We start from the raw sequence: 20,260 nt of genomic DNA, 5'->3' as shown, positions 1-20,260 counted from the left end.
ACATAAGACGGTGGAGGATAGAAAGTTCACCAGCGCTGGCCTGGAAGGGACCACCTCTTCCATCTCATCTCCAGAACTGATCCAGGCTGTTACAAGAAACCAGAAACATTCTGGTCATTCGCTCTTTTTTTGTTTTTTTCATCTTGCAACAAGTAGGAGAACCTCAAATTGTCACACGGATGTCAAGCAAGGGGAGACAAAGGAGGTGGCATCTTATTGGCTAAAGGCCTGGTCCTTTTCAGGAGTGGCAGAAGCAATGGGAGCAATTGCCTTCCCCCCCCCCTCTCCCAGCTTCAGACATGCCAAGATCTCCCAATGGATTGGTACTTTGCTTTCACCATGTAGGAGGACGATTGTTCTCCAAGGCTTCAGAATATGGGCAGGGGTGGGCTGCTGGGAGTTCGCAGGAGTTCGGGAGAACCTCTAGCTAAGATTCTGTGCAGTTCGGAGAACCCCCAAATCTCACTCCTGGCTGGCCCCGCCCACCTTGCCCCTCCCCACGCGGCCTGTTTTGGATGCAGGTAAGTGCAGGGCTCAAGGAGGGTGAAAAACGGGCCTACCGGAAGTTCGGGAAGGCTGGAAATGGGCCGTTTTTGTCCTCCCGGAGGCTCGAGAAAAGCCTCTGAAGCCTGGGGAGGGCAAAAATGCCCCCCCTCCAGCCGTGGTGCAGGAGGCCGACTAGGCCACGCCCACCATGACAACGCCCACCCAGCAACCAGGCAGAGAACCCCTTGCTAAAATTTTTGAAGCCCACCCCGTTGTCAACGAAGGACCAAAAAAAGTAGAATAGCGAAAGGGATGCAGATATTCGGTGTCGCAGGACGCAAGGAATCCATCCCTCTTTCCATCACCGCCCAAGTGGTCCAGAATCCAGGTCCAAAACTTGTCTATTTTGGTGTTTGAGGAGATGACGAGAAGATGATGTACGACCGACCGTCAGAAAGGTCCGCTTGTTCAAGAATTGTGGGTGGGAGTCAGTGGTGAGTTTCAATTTTTTTTTACTACCGGTTCTGTGGGTGTGGTTTCATGGGCGTGGCATAGCTTGGTGGGTGGGGCTTGGTGGGCAGGGCAGGGGAAGGATACTGTAAAATTTCCATTCCGTCCCCACTCCAGGGGAAGGTTACTGCAAAATCCCCATTTCCTCCTGATCAGCTGGCACTTGGGAGGCAGATAATAGACGGGGGTAGGGCCAGTCAGAATTTTTACTACCGGTTATCCGAACTACTCAAAATTTCCGCTACCGGTTCTCCAGAACTGGTCAGAACCTGCTGAAACCCACCACTGGTGGGAGTATTATAAAGGACCAAGTATCTGGTTTATCCTGCAACGTATAATTTTGGGTTTGTTAAATAAACAGCCAACCAAAGGGAATCTGTGTGGATTATGGGAAAGGAGATCTTGTGGGCTTTCCCACTCTTTACCCGCTGTAACTCCACTTAGAAAAACCTCCCCCATTTTGCAATATATATAAATTTTGAAGAAAAAACATTGTGGCCCCCCCAACCTTTGGGACACCAGGAACCGGTTCCATGGAGAGGGTTTTTTTTCCACGAATCGGTGTGGTTTGGCATTCTGCCGACATCCTGCGGATGGAGCTTTGTTTGTTCGCCCGGTCCGGTTTCTGACATGCCACGGACTGGTGCTGCTCCATGAACCGGGGTTGGGGGAACCGCTGAACTAAGAGGGCAAACTTTGCATTTGATCAGTGAAAGAGGCTGGGAGTCAAGAGACAGAGCCAAAGAGACGGGGCCCCTTTTAAGTTGCACGGAAGGCAGACACAACAAAGCCGGTCGACAACAGCTCTACCCCGTTTGTGAAGCCACAATGTCTGCCCTTCCTTAGGTGCTCCACTTGGATCTTCTTTCCTGCTTCTCTGGACAGAGCCACAAAGGCAACCCGAGAAAAAAAGCGAGGAACAGAGACAAAAGGAGGCAGGACAACCTGGACGTGAGATTTTGAGTGGTTGGAGGTGGAGGGTTTGATGGGGTACTGAGCTTTGAACCCATGGGAATGGCCAAGAAATATACACCTATGTAGGAAAAAAAAAAAAGAAGAAGAGAAGAGCAAAAAGCTTGCATGGGTCGTTGCTCACTCACAAAGCTTTTGTTTTTTTTTGTCCGGGGAGGGAACCCCGGGATCATGTTGCAAATCCTGCCAGGGATGGTGGAGGAAAGCACCCTGCATCCTCCATGGTTGGAAGTCAAGCTAGTCAAAGCGACTTGGGAAGGTGGAAGGAACCATCCCAAACACAGCTGCCTCACCAGTGGGTGAACACAAGACACAGACAGACAGATGGAGGAGAGGAGAGACAGGCAGTGGCTTGCGCTGCACAGGGCGAAATGGAGGCAGGAGGAACGTTGGGTGGAGGGAGGCAAACCCCCCCCCACATCTTCTCAGTCCTTCAGGTTGGCTTCCAAGACCCCCTGGGCCATCAGTTCAGCCAGGACATTGTCCAGATAGTTCAGGTCAGGATAGCCATGGCCAGTGAGGTTGGAGCCAAATTCGGTTTTGTGGTGGATCTCGTTCCACACCACAGTGTCCGATTCACCAGTCGTGTTCGAGGTCCCGATGGTGAAGATGAGCCGGCGTTCCCAGGCCACAATGAGGAGTTTCAAAATCTGGAGGAGGAGAAGGTAATATATATATATATATATATATATTGACTTTCCACAACCTCCCCAGTTCCTTCTTCAGGCCCTGCTACTTCTCATACTTTTTCTTCCTGGTCTTGTTCTCATTTGGCACTTCTACAGCTATTACCACCACTGTCTTCTGGTCCTTCTACTAACCATGATGTCTGGTTGATTGGCTACCACTTGCCTGTCTATCTGGACCACGATTGTCTTCTGGTCCTTCTACTACCACAATGTCTGGTTGATTGGCTACCACTTGCCTGTCTATCTGGACCACGATTGTCTTCTGGTCCTTCTACTACCACGATGTCTGGATGTTTAGCTACCACTTGCCTGTCTGGACCACGATTGCCTTCTGGTCCTTCTACTACCAGGATGTCTGGTTGATTGGCTACCACTTGCCTGTCTATCTGGACCACGATTGTCTTCTGGTCCTTCTACTACCACGATGTCTGGTTGATTGACTACCACTTGCCTGTCTGTCTGGACCACGATTGTCTTCTGGTCCTTCTACTACCACAATGTCTGGCTGATTGGCTACCACTTGCCTGTCTATCTGGACCACGATTGTCTTCTGGTCCTTCTACTACCACGATGTCTGGTTGATTGGTTACCATTTGCCTGTCTGTCTGGAAGTCACACAGGTGGTAGCCAATCAACATCCTGGTGGTAGACAAGGACCAGAGGACAGTGATGGTGATAGACATAGTGGTGCCAACTGAGAGCAACATGAGGAAGAAAGAGAATGTGAAGTACGAGGGCATATATAAAAATACTATCAACACAAAACAGAAGCAATGAGTTCACGAAGGCAAGGAACGGTGACTACTTAAGTATGTTCTACTTTAAGCCCACTAAGGTCAGGGAAAGGGACACAGTGGCTCAGTGGCTAAGATGCTGAACTTATCGAGCGAAAGGTCGGCAGTTCAGCAGTTAGAATCCCTAGTGCCGCGTACCGGGGTGAGCTCCCGTTCCTTGTCCCAGCTTCTGCCAACCTAGCAGTTCGGAAGCACATGAAAAATGCAAGTAGAAAAATAGGGACCCCCTTTGGTGGGAAGGTAACAGTGTTCCGGGTGCCTTTGGCATTGAGTCATGCCAGCCACAGGACCACGGAGACGTCTTCGGACAGCGCTGGCTCTTCGGCTTTGAAACGGAGATGAGCACCGCCCCCTAGAGTCGGGAACGACTAGCACATATGTGCGAGGGGAACCTTTACCTTTACCTTTTAAGGTTAGGGAAAGGGAGCACTTACCTTTCTGCCTTTCTCATTGTCCGGAAGGTAACAGTGACGTGGGAATCCTCGTGCGGTGAACTTTTTCCCAGGATTTGGATGCTCTATGCCCTGCTTAAACAAACAAACAAAAAAAAAAAGTTGGGAGAGGCAACAGAACACGTGTCTGTTCCACAATGTGTGTCTTATGGAAGGGAGTACAGATAATCCTCGATTTACAACCGGTTGAAGTTACAATGAAGTTATCATCCATTAGAAATGACAGGTAGCCGTGTAAGAACCGTGGTGGCGCAGTGGTTAGAATGCAGTACTGCAGGCTACTTCTGCTGACTGCCAGCAGTTTGGCAGTGTGATCCTGACTGTCTCAAGGTTGACTCAGCCTTCCATCCTTCCGAGGTGGGTAAAATGAGGACCCAGATCGTTGGGGGCAAGAGGCTGACTCTGTAAACCGCTTAGAGAGGGCTGGAAAGCACTGTGAAGCGGTGTATAGGTCTAAGTGCTATTGCTATTGCAGGCAAACTCTGCCCATTGCCAGGAGTTCAATTTTTCACCGGCTCAAGGTTGACTCAGCCTTCCATCCTTCCGAGGTGGGTAAAATGAGGACTCAGATTGTTGGGGGCAAGATGCTAACTCTGTAAAGCGCTTAGAGAGGGCTGTAAAAGCACTGTGAAGCGGTATATAAGTCTAAGGGCTATCACTATTGCTGTAGTCCGCAACAACGAACCTGAAAATAGGGACTTATGTCTATTTCTCACACTTACGCCTGTTGGAGCATCCCTAGAGACACGTGATCAAAATTCAGACGCTTGGCAACTGATTCATTTTTATGATGGTTGCAGCATCCCGTGGTGTTACTAACTCTTAACAAATGTGGCAACAACGGTCGTAAAACGGGGTAAAACTCACTTATCACAAATGTTTCACTTAGCCATATACATTTCGGGCTCCATTGTGGGTCGTACGTCAAAGGCTACCTGTAATGCATTCTCCTTCTCACCTGGATCCCCGCAGAAATGTTGTACACAATGCGGATAGTTTTGCAATCCGGATAGCCAGGGAGAGAGTGGGGGATAATGTGGAATTCCATCTTTCCAGGAGGCTGAGTTCCCGTCTTCTCCCCATAGATGGCCTTGCAAGTCGGGCACTGGAGACTGCCGTCCTGGGAGGCAGAAGAAAGCGAGAAGGTGAGGAGGAGGTCTAAGGACTTATTTACAATCTTATTTCATTTTTCAACTTAGTGACTAAATTAGTAGACCAGCAAAATACTATGGACAAAATGTACTTAGACCGCTTTTATTATTATTATTATTATTTTTACAAATAATTCAAAGCAACAAACACACATAATAGTTTTTCCTCTTCCTATTTTCCCCACAACAACAACAACCCTGTGAAGTGATTTGGGCTGAGAGAGAGGGACTGGCCCTAAATCACCAGGCTGGCTTCCATGCCTGAGGTGGGATTAGAACTCACCGTCTCTTGGTGATTGGCCCAAAGTCACCCACTCAGCCTTCGGGCTTCAAATGGAATGATAACTCACTGTCTGCTGCTTTCTAGTCTTAACCACTAGACCAATCTTTCTTTCTTTCTTTCTTTCTTTCTTTCTTTCTTTCTTTCTTTCTTTCTTTCTTTCTTCCTTCCTTCCTTCCTTCCTTCCTTCCTTCCTTCTTCTTCCTTCCTTCCTTACCTCTTCTTCCTTCCTTCCTTATCTCTTATCTATCTATCTATCTATCTATCTATCTATCTATCTATCTATCTTCTATCTATTTATCATGTCTGTCTTTCTGTATCTCTGTATCTCTCTATATCTATCATCTATCTATCTAATCTATTTTATCTTATCTTATCTTATCTTATCTTATCTTATCTTATCTTATCTTATCTTATCTTATCTTATCTTATTTGTCATGCCTGTCTGTCTGTCTTTTTGTATCTCTCTCTCTCTCTCTCTCTCTATCTATCTATCTATCATCATGTCTGTCTTTCTGTATCTCTCTATATCTCTCTATCATCTATCTATCTATTATCTACTATCTTCTCTTATCATCTTCTCTTCTCTTATCTCTATCTATCTATTTATCATGTCTGTCTGTCTTTCTGTATCTATCTATCTATCAGATAGATAGATAGATAGATAGATAGATAGATAGATAGATAGATAGATACAGAAAGACAGACAGACATGATAAATCTATCTATCATCTATCTATCTATCTAATTTATATACTGGTCATCTCACTGTTTGGGGTGAGTCCATATATTTCTTTATTTATTTCTATTTCTTTTCTGTTTCCAAGTTCTCTAAATTCTAAAGCCATTTGGGCTCAATTCTATTTTCCATGTGGGGGGGAGGGAGATTGAGACTCTCTGCCCCCAAACCAATAATGACCCCTCCCCCCCCCGATTCCCCCCAGCTACCCATTGGAATCCGGGCTCACCTTATTGCCGTTGTTGTACATGGCAACGAGACAAAGGAGGTGGTACATGTGCCCGCATTTCCCCAGTTTTCCTACCAGTTCCGGCTTGGCACCCTTGTGCCTGAGGATACCCTCATAACCTGAGGAGGACACCAATCTCTCCATGCAGATGGTACAGTCCTGTTTTGGGGGGGGAGAACAAATAGCAGGTGTCAGCAATAGCTAATAAGGAGGGAGGTTGGATTCAAGGGAGCTGCAAAGCACTGGGAGTAAATTAAAAACAATGAATATGGACTAATAGGGAAGGATCTTGGAGGTCTTCTACTCTACTTCTAGCCCTAGTTCTAATCTAGTTCTAGAGACAGATTGTTGCTGGAAGTGTTTGTGCCACACAGTAGAGATCACTCCCCTCCGGCCGCTGTGGGTAACCCTGGGAGACAGCCTTGAGAGAGATATGTCTGGAATGTGCCTTTGTTCTTGGCTGCCGTGCTGCTTCGTTGGTTTCCCATCCCCCCTTGCCTATGGCAACTCGAGAGCAGGCCAGGGATGCTTTGCGAGTTGACAGAGAGATTACCTATAGATCCAATTCTTCTATCTTCAATCCCCCCAAAAACAATCACTGGAGTTAAGAGAGAGACTGGCCCCAAAATTTTGTGGTTCAGGATGGGAACTGAATTCTGGGTTTCCCTGGTGGCAACCCAGCCTCTGAACCACTGGACATGCTCAAGCAATCTCTGTGGGTGGAAATACATATTCACCGGTGCCTTTCAGTGATTCAGAATCCTGAAATGTATCACAAACTATTTCATGATAATAACCTGCACCACCTTGGTGCAAATATAAGCATTTTCCTGTTGCTGGAAATTAAAACACCTGAGATCTCACGTCTAGCAGCTCTTTTGCTCCAAGTCATTTGCTTTCTATTTTTAATCCTTATTTCATCTCAAACCTCCTCTTCTTTTAAACACCTCGAAACTGCAGGATCTCTCCTCCTTTTACTCCGCAAACAGCCTTGCAAAGTACGCTAAAACATAGAATAATAGGGTTGGAAGAGACCTTGGAGTCCAACTTCCTTCTCAAGCAGGAGACCCTATATCATCCCAGACAAGTGGCTATCCAATCTCTTCTTGAAAAGCTCGTGATGGATTTATATTTACCGACAAAGAAATAAAGGGAGGCTAGTATAGAATCTATTTCAAGCTATTTAGCTCTCATCAGCTAGCCATACCCTTTTTGGGACTCAAACCCTGGCTGCTTGCATATTAGGTAGATGTATTAACCTCTAAGCCATGGGCTCTCCTCATTTTGTCAGCTGTACCAGGGGAGAGATTAAGTGTTTTTTTTTCAATCAGGGCAACCTGGTCTACCCAAATATGGGAAGGAGGATACTTCGCAGGCATTCGTTTTCACGACAAACTATTTTTGTGTTGAATTTATATTTACTGACAAAGAAATAAAGGGAGACTAGTCTCTTTATTTTAGACTCTTTACTAGTCTGTACTAGTAAAGTCCCTTTATTTCTTCATCAGTAAATATATCATATTTTTCGGAGTATAAGACGCACCTTTTCCCCCAAAAAAGAGGGTGAAAATCTGGGTGCGTCTTATACTTCAAATGTAGCCTTGCCTAGTCTCTCAAACGGAGGTTTCAGAGGCTGAAAAAAGCCTCTGAAAGGAAGCTCCAGAAAAAAAGCCTCCAAATAGAGCTTTAGAAAAAAAAGCCTCTGAAAGAAGCTTCAGAAAAAAAGCCTCCAAATGGAGCTTCAGAAAAAAAAGCCTCTGAAAGAAGCTTCAGAAAAAAAGCCTCCAAATGGAGCTTCAGAAAAAAAAGCCTCTGAAAGAAGCTTCAGAAAAAAAGCCTCCAAACAGAGCTTCAGAGGCTTTTTTTCTGAAGCTCTGTTTTGGAGGCTTTCAGAGGCAGGAAAAAATTTTTTTTTTCTGAAATGAAGTTTGAGAGGCTGAAGAAAAAGCAAGGCACAGAGCTCACAACCAATGAACCTGTTGCTAAAATTCACCTCTGGGAACAGCTGATTGGGGGTATTCCGGGAAGGCCGATCCACTCGCCAATCATCTTTTTTCTTATTTTCCTCCCCAAAAGCTAAGGTGCGTCTAATACTCTGGTGTGTCTGATACTCCGAAAAATATAGTAAATTTAACGCAAAAATAGTTTGTCGTGAAAGTGATTGTCTGCGAAGGCTCCTGGATTGGGGCCGAAAGGTGAAAGGAAACCAGTATGCTCCGTCCCACATTTGGGAGACCAGGTTGCCCTGATAGGAAAAACACTCCAGTGATGGATCACCAACGGTGGGTTTGACATTATGTTACTTCCAGTTAGCCATGCGTGTGCCCAGTTTGCACACACACCTGCCTTCCACACATGTGCCCGGCCTAAAAAATGTGCCTAAATAGGATGGCATTTCCGCTACCAGTTCGGGCGAACCGGTTTGAACCAGCTGAATATCACCTCTATGGTGGTATAACTTCAGAAGGCAAGCTGTTCCACTGATGGATTGTTCTTAACGTCATGAAATACTACATTGGGAAGAGGGATCAATCGACTCATGTCTGGCTATTTGACACTTTTTCTACCACAATGGTGTGTCAGAAAATAGGGTAACTCACCTCGTCGGGAGGGTTCTTCACTTTCTGGATGTAACGTCGCACCACATCCTCAGGGTTTCTGCCTGGAGAGAAGAGAAGAGTCAGTGCTGACTCAAAGGCACGAATACACCCACACCCATAGAGACAATGAAAATTGTCTTCTTAGACACGGTGACTGCTGCTGTTAGTTCACTGCTCTAGTCCTCATGAAAACCATTTTATGCCTCTCCATTCCCACCTGCGCCAATCAGTTTCGGTCAAACCAATGCAAAGTCTGATCCTATCCAGAGCCAAACAGTTGACTCATTACAGCCTTTCAGAATTTCCCACAGTGCTCAGGGTACTTGATGCGGCATCCCACCTGGTTAGGATGCAAAATGGCCGCCAACCCTAAAAGGGTCCAAAAGGCAGTGCCCAGCGTGAGACCCCACATTTTAATCCCTCAGAGACCAAGGAGGAAGACAACTTACTCTTCTTCAAATGTTTCTTCTTGGTTTTACGGCAAATGCCGGTAATGCCCGGCACGGCCTTCATGTCACTCTTGTTGACAGGCGGCGGGTGCAAGATGGGCTTTGGAGCTCGCGTCAGACAGACGGGCAAACCTGCTGCACACATCAAGATGCCGGTCATTCCTGAAAGAGAGAAAGAAAGTAATTCTAACAAAACTAATCCCACATGTTTTGATTCAACAGACCTTTGGATTTAACAGACCTTTGGATTTAACAGACTTTTGGATTTAACAGACCTTTGGATTTAATAGATTTTTGGATTTAACAGACTTTTGGATTTAACAGACTTTTGGATTTAACAAACCTTTGGATTTAACAGACATCTGGATTTAACAGGCATGACATCCTGTCAAACAGTTTGTTAAATCAAGGTTTTCACTGTTCCTTAATAAAAAAAAATCAGACGGGAGCACCTTTTCTGTCTAGCATATTTTACTAAAAAGGCATCATTTCATTTACAACTCTTACCTGCCAAGGCAGGGTGGACTGGACCAGTTCCATTCAGATTCTTCACCGGGAGAGCAGGAACCCTGGAAGAGAAAGATGGAGGAGATTTGAACAGGAATCCCTTGAAGGAACACATGCTTTTGGAACATCCCAAAAGGGTATTATTTTACCCTTCAAAATCTTCCCTTGCAGCCTTGCCAAGCACGTTAGTCCACCTGGCTTTCAAATAAACAAACAAATCACTTTCTCATAGTAGACAACGTATCTACTCAGGTTGAGTATGTTGGGTTCTCAGAATTTGGTTGATTTCCTGCAGATGTTTCATAACCAGGGTAGGTAACAGCATCAATATCCCAAAAATTCAAAATACTATTTTTCCCCCTGGGAATTCTTTGTAAAATATTCTTTAATTTGAAAGTTCTGATCCAGCTGGTCTCCTCCTCCTCCTCCTCTTCCCCCCTTCCCTTTCCCTTCTCCTCCACCTATTCCTTCTGCATCTCCTCCACCTCCCCTTCCTCTTCCCTTTCCCTTCTCCTCCACCTATTCCTTCTCCATCTCCTCCACCTCCTCTTCCCCCCTTCCCTTTCCCTTCTCCTCCACCTATTCCTTCTCCATCTCCTCCACCTCCCCTTCCTCTTCCCTTTCCCTTCTCCTCCACCTATTCCTTCTCTGTCTCCTCCACCTCCCCTTCCTCTTCCCTTTCCCTTCTCCTCCATCTATTCCTTCTCCATCTCCTCCACCTCCCCTTCCCCTCCCCTTTCTCCTTCTCCTCCACCTATTCCTTCTGCATCTCCTCCACCTCCCCTTCCTCTTCCCTTTCCCTTCTCCTCCACCTATTCCTTCTCCATCACCTCCACCTCCCCTTCCCTTTCTCCTCCTCCTCCACCTCCCTTCTTCTCCTTCTCTTTAGACTCTGTGTTTGCACTTAGTGTTAGTATATATGGGTATGTGCATCGGTCAGTGTACAAATATGTGTCTATGTGTATGTATGTGGTTGTGGGCATATATGGTTATTTAACAGATTAACAGAGTTGGAAGGTACCTTATAGGTCATCTAGTCCAACCCCCTGCCCAAGTAGGAGACCCTACCCCATTCCATACAAAGGGCTGTCCAACATCTTAAAAGCGTCCAGTGTTGGAGAATTCACAACTTCTGAAGTTTAAGTCGTTCCACTGATGAATTGTTCTCACTGTCAGGAAATTCCTCCTTAGTTCTAAGTTGCTTCTCTCCTTGATTAGTTTCCATCCGTTGCTTCTTGTCCTGCCTTCAGGTGCTTTGGAGAATAGCTTGACTCCCTCTTCTTTGGGGCAGCCCCTGAGATATTGGAACACCGCTATCGTGTCACCCCTAATCCTCCTTTTCAATAAACTAGACGTACCCAATTCCAGCAACCGTTCTTTATATGTTTTAGCCTCCAGTCCCCTAATCATCTTCCTTGCTCTTCTCTGATACAGATGTTCCCAAGGATTATAAGCAGATAAAGAGAACATTGACTTTGTCAAACATTCATCAGCAAACTGTTCCTTTGTCACCGGCAGGATTAACTCCCGACCGATTCCTCTCTAGCGCAACCAGATGGCCGACCACATTTTGCTTGCCACTCAGGGGTCTTCGGTGGAAGGGCCTGCAAAAACATAACCAACCCCCCACTTCCCCCTGCCCCCCTCCCCCAGCAAAATTCTCTTCACCCTCCAGATGGTCTTACAAGCAGAGCCGCTAAAAATAACCACGTTCCCTTTCTCTGCCAAAAGGGCCGGTTTTGACAACTACAATGAGTTATTTCTCAAAGAAAGACACTCCCACCATGTGTGTGTATATGTTTTCCTAGTTTTATTCTCACGACGACAACTCTGTCTGGAACCCGCACTGCATATTGGACGTTAATACAATTGAGCGCGTCCAGAAATATTTCACAAGAAGAGTCCTCCACTCCTCTGCTCGTAACACAATACCTTATGGCACCAGACTTGAAATTTTGGGCTTAGGCAATTTAGAACTACGCCGCCTTCGGTATGACCTAAGCGTAGCTCATAAAATCATCTGCTACAATGTCCTATCTGTCAATGACTACTTCAGCTTCAACCACAACAATACACAAGCACACAACAGATGCAAACTTAAAGTGAGCCGCTCCAAACTCGATTGCAGAAAATACGACTTCAGTAACAGAGTTGTTAATGCCTGGAATGCACTACCAGACTCTGTGGTCTCATCCCAAAACCCCCAAAATTTTAACCTAAAACGGTCTACTGTTGACCTCACCCCATTCCTAAGAGGCCTGTAAGGGGCGTGCATAAACGACTAGCACGTATGTGCGAGGGGAACCTTTACCTTTACCTTTTAACTATGCTACGTAGATACTTGACAAAGGCCCCAATATCACAATTCAGGTAGTCCTCAACTTATGACCATTGGAAGGAAGTGTCTTAGAACTAACCTTCACCTTTGCTACAGCGTCCCCACGGACATGATCAAAATTCGGATGCTTACAAATGGCATGTATTTACGGCGCATCCCATGGTCTCATGAATGTCATTTGCAGCCTACTCAGGGGGCAACTGACAAGGAAAATCAATAGGAGAGAAGCTGGATTCACTTAAGAACCATGTGGCAAAAAAGAAAAGAAAAGAAAAGAAAAGAAAAGAAAAGAAAAGAAAAGAAAAGAAAAGAAAAGAAAAGAAAAGAAAAAAAGAAAAGAAAAGAAAAGAAAAAGGTAAAAATGTTAACTGGGAGCCAAATTTCCTTCTTTGGCATCATTTTTGGGCCAAAATACCTGATTTTCACCTGCTGTTAGCAACTAACCTTACTACTCTGTTCCTAGCCTGGATCTCCAAATATAACTTGCAGGAGCGCTGGTTCCAGACATTCAAAGTCCCCTAAAAATGCAAAACTCTCAATCTAAAATGATCGCTGCACCCTTCAAGCACGTTAACCTGCTCTCACTCTTAAAGGTAAAAGTTCCCCTCGCACATCTATGCTAGTCGTTCCCGACTCTAGGGGGCGGTGCTCATCTCCGTTTCAAAGCCGAAGAGCCAGCGCTGTCCGAAGATGTCTCCGTGGTCATGTGGCCGGCATGACTCAACGCCAAAGGCGCACGGAACGCTGTTCCCTTCCCACCAAAGGTGGTCCCTATTTTTCTACTTGCATTTTTTACCTGCTTTCGAACTGCTAGGATGGCAAAAGCTGGGACAAGTCACGGGAGCTCACCCCGTTACGCAGCACTAGGGATTCGAACCGCTGAACTGCCGACCTTTCGATCGACAAGCTCAGCATCTTAGTCACTGAGCCACCACGTCCCTCCTCGCACTCTTACACAGACACACAAAAAAAACTCCACACGTTCTTCCTCTCCGACTCCTATTTTTTTGCTGACACCGACAGTCATCTCCGGTGCCGGCAGCAATAAATCTCAGGACAGCGATTTGCCCATTGGCTCATCTTACCTAGTTGTTGACATAGCAGATCCTGCAAGGAGGAATAATCGTTGTGTAACATTCACAATCGCAACAGCTAAAAGAAAAAAAAAACCCCGAACAGCACTAGAAGGAAGTGCGTGCGAAGTGCAGCAAGAAAACAATGTTTGCAGGTGCTTAGCTTTTCTGGGTGTAAAAGGAACTTGCTCTAAACCTTCCCCACTTTCATTTTGACTAACGAATAAATATAAATAGCCCTTTCTAGTATGCCAGCCTGAAAAAAAAAAGTCTGTCTTTTGTAAATTGAGAAGATTTAGAATAACAGAGTCGGAAGGGACCCTTGGAGGTCTTCTAGTCCAACCCTGATTAGGCAGGAAACCTTACACCACTTCAGACAAATGGTTATCCAACATCTTCTTAAAAAGTTCCAGTGTTGGACCATTTACAACTTCTGGAGACAAGTTGTTCCACTGATTAATTGTTCTAACTGTCAGGAAATTTCTCCTAAATTGGTTCTCTCCTTGATGAGTTTCCACCCATTGCTTCTTGTCCTGTCTTCAGGTGCTTTGGAGAATAGCTTGACTCCCTCTTCTTTGGGGCAGCCCCTGAGATATTGGAAGACTGCTATCATGTCCTTCTTTCCTAGTCCTTCTTTCCATTAAACTAGACATCCCCAGTTCCTGCAACCATTCTTCATACATTTTAGCCTCCAGTCCCGTAATTATCTTTGTTGCTCTTCTCTGCACCCTTTCTAGAGTCTCAACATCTTTCTTACACCGTGGTGACCAAAACTGGATGCAGGATTCCAAGTGTGGCCTTATTACCAAGGCCTTATAAAGTGGTATTAACACTTCACGTGATCTTGATTCTATCCCTCTGTTGATGCAGCCTAGAACTGTGTTGGCTTTTTTGGCAGCTGCTGCGCACAGCTGGCTCCTATTTACATGGTTGTCCACTAGGACTCCAAGATGTTTGACTAATAGATGTTTGACCCATATGTTTGACTAACGACTAATTCTATGCCAAAATGCACTGTACGGCATAACTATGCACAAATACCTGGGTTTGCTCTGCCAAAGGTGCTTTTTTCAAGAGGCAGCTGGACCTTCAGGTTTTTCTTTGAAGACGTTTTCACTTCTCATCTAAGAAGCTTCTTCAGCTCTGGCTGGATGGTGGGGAGATGAAGAAGCTTCTTAGATGAGAAGTGAAAACGTCTTCGAAGAAAAACCCGAAAGTCCAGTTGCTTCTTGAAAAAAGCACCTTTGGGATAACCATGACCTGGATGGCCGAGAACCTCCATGGACACTTTGATGGCTCTTTTTATTTTAGCAATACGTAGTATTTTCGTGCAATGTTTTCTCTTTCTCTTCCCATTTTATTTTCCTCTTAATGTTTTATGCTGGTTTTGATTAAGGGCCAGAATGCGAGGTTGAAGATCTTTCTTGCCTTTAACCATTGTTTAGGGAGCTTTAACGTCCGTGAAGTGAGTTTTAATGCTTTAAGAGCCTTACAGTGGTTTAATGCACCCTGTTATTAACACAGCTGCCTGCAATTTCTGCTGGTTCGAATCTCTCCAAGGCTCAAGGTTGACTCAGCCTTCCATCCTTTCTAAGGTAGGTGAAATGAGGACCCAGTTTGTGGGGGCAATAAGCTGACTTTGTATAAAATATACAAAAGGAATGAAGGCTATTGCTTAACGCATTGTAAGCCGCCCTGAGTCTCCGGAGAAGGGCGGCATATAAATCAAATTAAAAAAAAAAATGCTTGAAACAAATAAATAATTTTTGTGAGCAGAAGGCTGGAGATATCGGCTCTGGCCCCTGCCTTATTTCTGTCATAAAAAGGGGGAAAGGACTCTGGAAAAATTCTTGGTTGCTTTGTACGCAGAAGAACCGAGAGATGGGTTTAGATATTATGCTATTTATTATGAATAAATATGCTATTATTCAGACAGAGCTCATAAATTCGTAGGGGGGAAAAAAAAGAGTGACGTGAGCCTATTTGCCAAAAGCAAAGATGCAGATCTGAAAACACAGCCTACAATCCTTTGTCCGGGACCAAAAAAAAGGAGACTTGGTAGTACAGTGGTCTAAGGCACCCTGTTATTAAGACCAGCTGCCTGCAATTACTGCAGGTTCGAATCTCACCAAGGCTCAAGGTTGACTCAGCCTTCCATCCTTTCTAAGGTAGGTAAATTGAGGACCCGGATTGTGGGGGCAATAAGCTGACTTTGTATAAATATACAAAAGGATGAAGGCTATTGCTTAGCGCATTGTAAGCCACCCTGAGTCTCCGGAGAAGGGCGGCATATAAATCAAATTAAAAAAAAAAAACCCATGAAATAGATTAAGTTCCTCCAAAACTACAAAATCATTTACTGTAGGAGTCCTCATGAGATGGCCATTGGCCAAGGTTTGGTCAGATGCTGGAAAATGTGTAGGGAAAGGCTCAATCTCTCTGTAGAACATCTGTGGAAGAAGATGACGTGAAGGGAACAATGAAACAATGAACAATGAAAAGAGGCAGTGAAACACAACTATGGGAGGCATAAACATCTGGACGACGATACCTTCCATCCCCTATGGATCCCCTATGGATATAGACAGAACAGAAGAGCTGTGCGGATAGTTAATGACTGGCTGGCTGGCGATAGGTAGACAAATGGATAATGGAGAGTCGATAAACAGATAAGTGAGGGAAAGACAGATTGATAGAAGATAGGTAGTTATGTAGATAGGTAATAGAGAAGGGATTGATAGATGAGGAAGTAAAAATAAATAATATATAGATGGTGATGATGAGAAAAAGACGACAGAACAGAGTGAGATAAATAATGTGCAAAGGATAGATAGATAGATAGATGATAGATCAATAGATGATAGATAGATAGATAGATAGATAGATAGATAGATAGATAGATGAGATAGATGAGATAGATGATAGATAAATAGATGAGAGATAGAGAGATAGATAGATGAGATAGATGATAGATCAATAGATGAGAGATAGAGAGATAGAGAGATAGAGAGATAGAGAGATAGATGAGATAGATGAGATAGATGATAGATCAATAGATGAGAGATAGAGAGATAGAGAGATAGAGAGATAGAGAGATAGATGAGATAGATGAGATAGATGAGAGATAAATAGATGAGAGATAGAGAGATAGATGAGATAGATGAGATAGATGATAGATAAATAGATGAGAGATAGAGAGATAGAGAGATAGAGAGATAGAGAGATAGAGAGATAGAGAGATGAGATAGATGATAGATCAATAGATGAGAGATAGATAGATAGATAGATAGATAGATAGATAGATAGATGAGATAGATGATAGATCAATAGATGAGAGATAGAGAGATAGAGTTAGATAGATAGATAGATGAGATAGATGATAGATAAATAGATGAGAGATAGAGAGATAGAGAGATAGAGAGATAGAGAGATGAGATAGATGATAGATCAATAGATGAGAGATAGATAGATAGATAGATACCCAGTTGTGGGGGCAATAAGCTGACTTTGTATAAATATACAAAAGGATGAAGGCTATTGCTGAGCACATTGTAAGCCGCCCTGAGTCTTCGGAGAAGGGCGGCATATAAATCAAATTAAAAAAAAAAAAAAAAGATAGATAGATAGATAGATAGATAGATAGACAGATGAGATAGATGATAGATAAATAGATGAGAGATAGAGAGATAGAGAGATAGAGAGATAGAGAGATAGAGAGATAGAGAGATAGAGAGATGAGATAGATGATAGATCAATAGATGAGAGATAGATAGATAGATAGATAGATAGATAGATAGATAGATAGATGAGATAGATGATAGATAAATAGATGAGAGATAGAGAGATAGATAGATGAGATAGATGAAAGATCAATAGATGAGAGATAGAGAGATAGAGATAGAGAGATAGAGAGATAGAGAGATGAGATAGATGATAGATAAATAGATGAGAGAGAGATAGATAGATAGATAGATAGATAGATAGATAGATAGATAGATAGATAGATAGATAGATGAGATAGATGATAGGTAGGTAGGTAGATGATAAATAGATGATAATATTTCTATTTTTCTTATTTTTCTTATTGTTGGAACAGCTGGTGAAATTCTAAGGGCAGCTATTTTTTAAATCGCTTATGATGATGATGATCGTCATCATCGCTTTAATTATTAGCTTAAGCTTTTAATAACTTACAAAATAAATTAAACGCTGAATAAATAATTAAATATTTAGCTGAACCGCAGAATAAATTATTAATAACATCCAACCACATTAGACTTCCGTCTGAAAAGCATCGTCCCAAATGCCATTGCCATTGTTATTAATACCGGGACCAGTAGTAATACTGCTAGGAGTAGTCATGTAGCAATAGTAATAATATACAGATCATAATATATTCCACGCGTGTAAAAACATCCCTGACGATAAAGCAGGAAACATTGTTTTTGAAAAGAACATTGCGAGAAAGCAGACTTTTCAGGTGCCTATTAAAACATGCTAAGGAACTTATTTTGTATTTCAATAATTGCAGGCGGCAGGAACAATTGACTTTTAGTATGTATGGCTGATTGTTGTAACTCCTCTGAGTGAACTCTGAATAGCTTTTCTCTGTGATTAAACAAGGATGCTTAACTGGGGCACTTATATTTGAACTAAAAGCTAACAATCTTGACAACATTTGAGGGAAGCCCAAAAGAGGTTTAAATTCAAAAAAATTCAATAAATTGCTTATGCGCAATATTGGAAAGGAAGTAATGTACCACCAGAGGGATTAATTATTCAAAAAATATTGGAGTGTGCCGAAATGAATAAATTAACTTTAGAATTAATAGAAAAAGAAGATTCAGAATATTACGCGGTGTGGGATAGATGGTATAGGTGGATTGATAACCGAAATAAAAACAAATAATGTTTAGAAGAAAGTTAGGCTTTTTTTCAGGCAGCCAGCAAGCACTCTGCTGCCCATTGGGAGACTAAGGAGACTAAGATAGATCTATTTTGGACTTATTAGTCCTCATCAGTTAGCCACACCCTCATCCCATGTATCCTCCCTGTAAAGGTACAGTATTTGTTTTCTTTTCTTTTCGTAGGCCTTTATGTGTATTTCTCTTTAGCCAGGTTCTTCCTACGTAAACCAAGATTTTTATGCAGCCCTAGTTCAGTGAAATCACTGAAAGCTAAATCCAAAAATTCCTGGAAGCTTGGCATTCAGACAAATCGGCCATCAACAGACACACAGAGATAAGTTACATTTACACACCATTCAAAATAAAAAGCTAAGAAGGAAGGAAACAAAAAGACCGAACCGCATATTCTCCAGCAGCCAATACCCAGATAAGCAGGGATTAACACCAGACAAACAATCAAGAAGAAAGCAATATCCTAATCAAATACCAAGGGGAAAATTACAACTCCACCAACGTTGGCAGGACAAGTTATTGTATGTAAAGAAGGAGCCAACCTCGCACTCAGTAGCACTGTTGAGGTTCCCTAGTAAGGAAATGAAATGTCTACAAACAAATTATTATGCTCAGAGAGCACCAAGTTGGGTATTGAAACATCTACAAGAAAACCACCAAACTCAGAGAGCACCAAGGATCCTACAGTCTTCCTCCTCCTCTTCCTCCTCTTCCTCTTCCTCCTCTTCCTCCTCCTCCCCCAAACCTCACTCCCTTCTAGCACTGATGATGTTATTTAATTGGGCAATGAAATGTTTGCAAGAAAACAAGAAAGCTCAGAGACACCAAGGACCCCACAGTCCTCATTCTCCTCCTCTTCCTCTTCCTGTTCCTCCTCCTCCTCCTCCTTTCCACAAATCTCACTTCCTTCTAGCACTGATGACGTTACCTAGTTGGGCCGTGAAACATCTGCAAGGAAACCACCCAGCTCAGAGAGCACCGAGGACTCTGCGGTCCTCTTTATTTTCATCCCTGACCGTTTGACCTCGATGGGTTGGTGGAACACCAAAAGTTTCCGACACTTACCCTGGAGGGATGGAGGCTCTGCTACTTAAGATGGCAGCACGCTGTGTCCCAGGCCGGTTCAGGTTATTTTGACCGGGCACTTGTGTTGTATTGTTAGGTGCGCTCTGGCTTCGGGAGAAAGTGGTGGTAGCTTGCATCCCGTTGGCAGAACGGGACTGCTCCATCTTGGACATCCCTCCCGCTTGGACGGCGCCCAAAGACCACAACGCCGTCCCGTTGAAAGTATTGCTCTGGCGGACAGCCAAGGTCCCGTTGCTATTGCCCGAATACACCTTCCGGCGTTGGGAGGCCAAGATGGCGTTTGACGCTGCCCGGGTGCTGTTGACCAGCAGACACTGCTGACACGAACAAGGATGGCCGGAATTGGTCCCCACCGGCCAGGATTGAGATTTCGGGATGGAGCCCATGATGAGCGGGTAAGCTAAGTCCATGCGTCTCCGGAGACGGCGCTTCCTCTGCGTCTGGCGGTTCACCTGCGACATGCTGTTGAAGTAAATCAGGTAGCAGAAGCCCAAGGAGGAGAGGTCCAGCCACGGATGCTGCTTCTCGTAAGCGTTCTGGATGGTGATGCAGATGTCCATGTCGTAAGGCGTCCAGGAGTTGTTGTCATTCTCCCATTCCCACACCACCCCTTTGCCAGGAGCGGAAGAAGGATCGTAAAAATTCCTCCGGACCGGGCGCATGGTCCCTGCGAGAAAAGGAGACCACCAAGTGATATTAACGGATACAGCACAGGAAATGGAAGCCAAAAAAAAAAAAAAATAGTTGCATTGCTGGGCAATTTTAAGGAAAGGCGAGACAACCAGCTGCTAAAGGTTTTTCTTGTTTTGTTTACATGACCTCTTATGGTCCCAAAAGATCAGGGGTGTCAAACTCAAGGCCCCGGGGCCCAGATCCGGCCTGCAAGCTGCTTAGTAACAACAAAGGACCAGCCCCGTGGTGCTTCTGCCAACGAAAAGGGAGGGAGGGAGGGAGGGAGGGAAAGAGGAGGAGAGGAATTAAGGGAA

General features: G+C 44.2%; 1 protein-coding gene across 1 annotated transcript; it reads right to left on the bottom strand.

Moving 5' to 3' along the window:
- Positions 1-2,330: 2,330 nt before the first annotated feature.
- On the bottom strand, positions 2,331-19,936 carry DTX1 (deltex E3 ubiquitin ligase 1). The gene is made up of 8 exons (XM_070956663.1): positions 19,254-19,936; positions 9,859-9,920; positions 9,348-9,513; positions 8,903-8,960; positions 6,303-6,461; positions 4,862-5,023; positions 3,886-3,975; positions 2,331-2,618 (listed from the first exon to the last, which is right to left on the bottom strand). The coding sequence occupies exons 1-8, from the start codon at positions 19,934-19,936 to the stop codon at positions 2,394-2,396; spliced, it is 1,605 nt and encodes a 534-aa protein (XP_070812764.1). The 3' UTR covers positions 2,331-2,393.
- Positions 19,937-20,260: the final 324 nt, after the last annotated feature.

This window comes from Pituophis catenifer, unplaced genomic scaffold, assembly GCF_029215685.1.
Source record: "Pituophis catenifer annectens isolate HBS135680 unplaced genomic scaffold, rPitCat1.0.hap2 SCAF_370, whole genome shotgun sequence".
NCBI lineage: Eukaryota > Metazoa > Chordata > Lepidosauria > Squamata > Colubridae > Pituophis > Pituophis catenifer.
Note: the sequence above shows the minus strand (reverse complement) of the source record. Positions and strands in the feature narration are given on the sequence as shown.